The 6456-nt window shown below is 43.5% G+C and overlaps 1 protein-coding gene across 2 annotated transcripts in view; it reads left to right on the top strand.

Moving 5' to 3' along the window:
• The first annotated feature begins 747 nt into the window (after positions 1-747).
• The window catches only part of LOC139576638 (clathrin heavy chain 1-like), a 39770-nt gene continuing 34061 nt past the window's right edge, over positions 748-6456 (top strand). The window contains exon 1 of one of the 2 annotated variants that reach the window (XM_071402935.1): positions 748-1188. In XM_071402935.1, coding sequence (XP_071259036.1) covers positions 1147-1188 — 42 coding nt within the window. In that variant the 5' untranslated portion in view covers positions 748-1146. The remainder of the gene's footprint in view (positions 1189-6456) is intronic. The other variant, XM_071402936.1, reaches the window with a different exon arrangement.

Raw genomic sequence — 6456 nt, 5'->3', positions numbered from 1 at the left:
ACAGCTTCAATGCACCTTGGCATGAATTCTACAAGTGTCTGGAACTCTATTGGAGGGATGTGACACCATTCTTCCACGAGAAATTGTTGATGTTGGTGGAAAACGCTCTCAGGGGTTTCTTCAGAATCTTCCATAAGTGTTAAATTGGGTTGAGAACTGGTGACTGAGACGGCCATGGCATATAGTTTACATTGTTTTCATGCTCATCAAACCATTCGTGTCCTGCACATGGGAGCATTGTCATCCTATGAGGAAATAGCCACGGCAGCCAAAATAATGGCATGCCCAGCAGTTTTATACATGACCCTAGGCATGGGATGTTAATTGCTTAATTAACTCAAGAACCACACCTGTGTGGAAGCACCTGCTTCAATATACTTTCTATACCTCATTTACTCAAGTGTTTCTATTATTTTAGAAGTTACCTGTATGTGCACATACATAGCATAAATCAAATCAAATTGTATTGGTCGCATACACATATGCGCATATGTTATTGAAGGTGCATCGAAATGCCTACTCCTACCTTGACTAATACATCATTTAAGTTCCTCTTTTACAATCCCAACATATTTTCTCACTAGTAGACACTTTTCATAGGTTGGGGTAAAGGCATATTCCCAACGTCTCAGCACTTGAGTTTGCATTAATCGGAAGGGGAGTGGGCGCCTGTCACGTGCCTTTATTTCGACATAGGGAAAATGAAGGGGAAGGGGCAGCGGAGGGGTACATTGAGGACATCCGAAAAAATGTTCTGCATTGGTAGGGTATTTGTGGGGAAATCCTCTTGGTTAGCTGTAGGGCTTATAAGTAGCAAGTGTATTATTTTGTATAATACTGTAACCAACATTAGAGCTTCATAAAACGAGTTATCTCCCAGAGCTAGTGTAATTATGTTTTGGACTATTTTACTTAGCGGAAGCGTAGAGTTTTGGTTCTGGAGTGTTGTTTGGGTGCTACTGAACGAGAGCAGGCAGTGAATTCAGGTGATATCAACGCAAGCCGGCGAGACCCCTGTCATTGCACATCGTATTTTACTTTTGGGGGCGTTTTGGGGACTTTTAATACAATACAACATTCATTCCTCTTCGTGTCCCCTTCCCCTTTCCTTTTCTCCGGACATTTGAAACATAGAAAGCCTCAAGAATGGCCCAGATACTGCCGATACGATTTCAGGAACATCTGCAGGTAAGAAGACTCTAACAGCCCGAAAAAAACCGCAGTACAGATGCATTTTCGCGCAGTTCTTTAGCTTTCCAGGCCCGCACGTAGAAACACAACTACGCATTTACATGGAATCGTACATGGGGCTGTAGCCTGCAGGGAGAATGCTCAATATAGCCACAGGCCTAGCTAGCTTGTGCAGGGCAGATGATGACTTGATGAAATTGAACAGTCAAATCGTACTGGGAGGCTATAGCCTGCTTACTGCAGACCCGAAAACACAGGCAGTGATTCACGCCGCAGTCTGTTCAAGTGGAAAAACGTCGCTGTCACAACTCAAAGCTCGAAACCGCAGTGTTTTGACACTTTGATGCCGTGATCGCGGCACTGAAGTGCCAAGATTGTTAATTAACCCTACATGACACATCCGATTTAACGAATACGTGTAAAATGTATACAGTTTTACCTCGATAGAATGAGTTAGAGGAAAGTTAATCGGATCGTAAATCATAGTGCTGTCCACTCAACTAGAATCAAGATCTCGTGATAACGGTTTTGGTCATGGTTCTCAATCTGAATCGATTGGTTATTTAGGCTATGTTGCAAGATTTATATGCATAATTAAGGTATTGGCTGTTAGTTAATGAGCTATAGGCCTACACAATTAACTATTGTTAGAATTGAGTGATTTGAGATAAATGCATGCAGTTATATAAACTATCTGTGTTTAGGATGTGGCTAGATTATATGGCTTCATATTTTTTAATTAGTAGGCCTTGTTGGAGAACCCACCAGTAAACCTCTCCATATGCGTAATGGATCACCTCAATGCGGTAATGTTGTCAATTTTGGTAACTGCCTAGGCCCAGTTTCTTGGGACCAAAGTGCAAGTATCTTGTGATGCGCTGGTTCATGCCCTACTCTGCTCGTTCCCCCTCCATTCCTACAAATGCATCCATTGAAAGGCAACACACCATTATTTGAGATTTGATCAGGCATGTCTATTAATTGATAGTGTATCCATTTAGTCCTATCCCATGTATGCTGTGCATGGTAGGCCTCTGTGATTCTAGGTGGCTCCAGCTGAGAGAAAAATGCCCGGAATAAACTGAGGATTTTGGGCCTCAAGTTGCTTGTTTCTTTTTCTCCTGAATTGGTATTTACAGCCTCTATGCATTGAACAGTAGAGTATGGGTGTGTGTAGGTATGGATTTACATGCACTGCCATGTAGACACAGATGAGACCGGCTTTGTTGTTTTAACTCTATGTAGAACTACTATAATGCACTATGTATGTGGAGACACCTTCAAATTTGTGGATTCGGCTATTTCTGCCACACCCATTGCTGACAGGTGTATAAAATCGAACACACAGCCATGCAATCTCTATAGACCAACATTGGCAGTAGAATATCCTTACTGAAGAGCTCTGTGACTTTCAACGGGGCTGTCGTAGGATGCTACCTTTCCAACATGTCATTTCGTAAAATTTCTGCCCTGCTAGTTATAACCGTCGGGAGCTTCATGAAAATGGGTTTCCATGGCCGAGCAGACCCACACAAGCACACAAGATCACCATGTGCAATGCCAAGCGTCGTCAAGAGTAGTGTAAAGCACACTGCCATTGGACTCTGGAGTCCAATGGAAGCGCGTTCTCTGGAGTGATGCTGCGCTTCCAGTGGAAGTGATGCTTCAACATCTGGCAGTCCGATGGACAAATCTGTGTTTGGAGGACGCTGCCTGCCTGACTGCGTAGTGCCAACTGTAAAAATTTGTTGGAGGAGGAATAATGGTCTGGGGCTATTTTTCATGGTTCGGGCTTGGCCCTTTAGTTCCAGTGAAGGGAAATCTTAACGTGACAGCATAGAATGACATTCTAGACGATTCTGTGCTTTCAACTTTGGGGAATGCCCTTTCCTGTTCCTGTTTCAGCATGACAATGCCCCTGTGTACAAAGCGAGGTGCATACAGAAATGGTTTGTCGAGATCGGTGTGGAAGAACTTGACTGGCTTGCACAGAGCCCTGACCTCAACCCCATCGTTCACCTTTGGGATGAATTGGAACGCTGACTGCGAGCCAGGCCTAATCGCCCAACATCAGTGCCCGACCTCACTAATGCTCTTGTGGCTTAATGGAAGCAAGTCCCCGCAGCAGTGTTCCAACTTTTAGTGGAACGCCTTCCCAGAAGAATGTAGGCTGTTATAGCAGCAAAGGGGGAACCAACTCCATATTAATGCTCATGATTTTGGAATGAGATGTTTGACAAGCAGATGTCCACATATTTTTGGTCATGTAGTGTATATGCCATTCAGCAGATGCTTTTATCCAAAACAACTTAGTCATGCGTTCATACATTTTTACTCATGGGTGATTCTGGGAATCGAACCCACTACCCTGGCGTTACAAGCGCCATGCTCTACCAACTGAGCTACAAAAGACTATAGAACTATTACACTGCTGGTCTTTTCACAATTGTATAAGGCTAGGAATAAACAGAGCACCCTCAATAAACATTGGCCTAGACACACACACACACACACACACACACACACTGTTAATTAAGCATTGCCAGTGTCTCATTGTGTGGGCTTGTACATGTAGTTAAACACTAAACTGTGTTTAGCGTAATTCTCCTTTTCCCCAGGCTTGACTGACTGACCCTAATCTAGGCCGTGTGTGAGGTAGAGGTCTTCTCGGGTCCAAAAGGACAATCAGACATGGATGGACCCGAGGACAATCAGACCCGAACCCAAATGGACCTGACAACAATCAGACCTAGACCTGACCCATACCCTAACTGGTCCGGGTTGTATCACAACCGGCCGTGTTTTGGAGTCCCATAGGGCGGCACACAATTGGCCCAGCGTCGTCCGGGTTTGGCCGGTGTAGGGCGTCATTGTAAATAAGAATTTGTTCTTCTCTGACTTGCCTAGTAAATAAAGGTTAAATTAAAAAAAGAATAATAATATCAGCCAAGTTGCTCTTCTCGTTAATGAATACAGTGCCTTCAGGAAGTATTCACACCCCTTGACTTCTTCAACATTTTGCTGTGTTACAGCCTGAATTTAAAATGTATAAAATCTAGATTTTGTGCCACTGATCTATACACAATACCTCACAATATTAAAGTGGAATTTTGTTTAGAAAAAATTCTAAACTGAAATGTCTTGAGTCAAGTATTCAACCCCTTTCCTATGGCAATCCTAAATGCGTTCAGGAGTAAAAATGTGCTTAACAAGTCGCATAATGCGTTGCATGGACACACACTGTGTTCAATAATAGGGGTTAATATGATTTTTGAATGATTACCCCATCTCCACCCCACACAGGTCCCTCATTCGAGCAGTGAATTTCAAACACAGATTCAACCACAAAGATCAGGGAGATTTTCCAACGCCTGACAAAGAACGGCACCTATTGGTACAGTAGATGGGTAATAAATAAATAAAAAGCAGACACTGATTATCCCTTTGAGCATGGTAAACGTATTAATTTAGCTTTGGATGGTGTATCAATACATCCAGTCACTAGAAAGATACAGGCGTCCTTCCTAACTCAGTTGCCGGAGAGGAAGGAAACCGCTCAGGGATTTCATCATGAGGCCAATGGTGACCTTAAAACAGTTACAGTTTAATGGCTGTGATAGGAGAGAACTGAGGATGGATCAACATTGTAGTTACTCCACAATAATAACCTAAATGACAAAGTGAAAAGAAGGAAGTCTGTACAGAATGAAAATATTCCAAACATGCATCCTGTTTGCAAATAAGGTACTAAAGTAATACTGCAAAAAATGTGGCAAAGAAATTAACTTTTTGTCCTGAATATACATCACTGAGTACCACTCTTCATATTTTCAAGCATGGGTGGTGGCTGTATCATATTTTGGATATGCTCGTCATCGGCAAGGACTAGGTAGTTTTTATAAAAAGAAAATCCTAGAGGAAAACCTGGTTCAGTCTGCATTCCAACAGACACCGGGAGATGAATTCACTTTTCAGCAGGACAATAACCTAAAACACAAGGCCAAATATACACTGGAGATTCTTACCAAGACAACATTGAATGTTCCTGAGTGGCCTAGTTAGTTTTGACTTAAATCTACTTGAAAATCGATGGCAAGACTTGAAAGCGGCTGTCTAGTAAAGAGTTTTTAAAAATTATTATGGGAAAATATTGTACAATCCAGGTGTGCACAGCTCTTAGAGACTTTTTTTTTTTTTTTTTTTTTTTTTTTAAATAATTTTTATCCCCTTTTCTCCCCAATTTTCGTGGTATCCAATCGCTAGTAATTACTATCTTGTCTCATCGCTACAACTCCCGTACGGGCTCGGGAGAGACGAAGGTCGAAAGTCATGCGTCCTCCGAAGCACAACCCAACCTAGCCGCACTGCTTCTTAACACAGCGCGCCTCCAACCCGGAAGCCAGCCGCACCAATGTGTCGGAGGAAACACCGTGCACCCGCCCCCTCGGTTAGCACGCACTGCGCCCGGCCCGCCACAGGAGTCGCTGGAGCGCGATGAGACAAGGATATCCCTACCGGCCAAACCCTCCCTAACCCGGACGACGCTAAGCCAATTGTGCGTCGCCCCACGGACCTCCCGGTCGCGGCCGGCTGCGACAGAGCCCGGGCGCGAACCCAGACTCTGGTGGCGCAGCATAGCACTGCGGTGCAGTGCTCTAGACCACTGCGCCACCCGGGAGGCCTAGCTCTTAGAGACTTACCCAAAAAGACTCACAGGTGTATTCGCTGCCAAAGGTATTGACTCTGGGGTTGAATAGGTATCTAATCAAGATATGTTAGTATTTTATTTTTCATTACACTTACATTTATTTTTAAAATTCTTCCACATTGACATTAGAGTATTTTGTGTAGATTGTAAAAAAAAAAAGAAAGAAGAAAGACATCCATTTTAATCCCAATTTGTAACACAGCAAAATGTGGAAAAGGTCAAGGGGTTTGAATACTTCCTGAAGGCACTGTAGGGGTTTATGGCTCGGCCTTCTGTAAGTCAATAAATTCACCTTGTTAGTGTAAAATAAATATGCTATAGGCTGTGCAGAGCTGTGGTCGGGTCCATTCGGGTCTATCAGCTGTAGTTACATAGACCCGAGACCCGATGACAATCAAACAGGATCCGACCTGTACCGAGGGAAAAGTTTGCATTTTGGACCCAGACACTCTCGGGTGTTTGGGTGGACCCGTGAAGACCTCTAGTGTGAGGGAGAAAGAGTGTCTGAGTAAATGGATTCTTGACCTATGCCCTTTGGTAGTTCATTTACAGTGCAG

Source organism: Salvelinus alpinus, chromosome 5 (genome assembly GCF_045679555.1).
Source record: "Salvelinus alpinus chromosome 5, SLU_Salpinus.1, whole genome shotgun sequence".
Classification (NCBI taxonomy): domain Eukaryota; kingdom Metazoa; phylum Chordata; class Actinopteri; order Salmoniformes; family Salmonidae; genus Salvelinus; species Salvelinus alpinus.
This window is presented reverse-complemented; position numbering and strand designations above follow the sequence as displayed.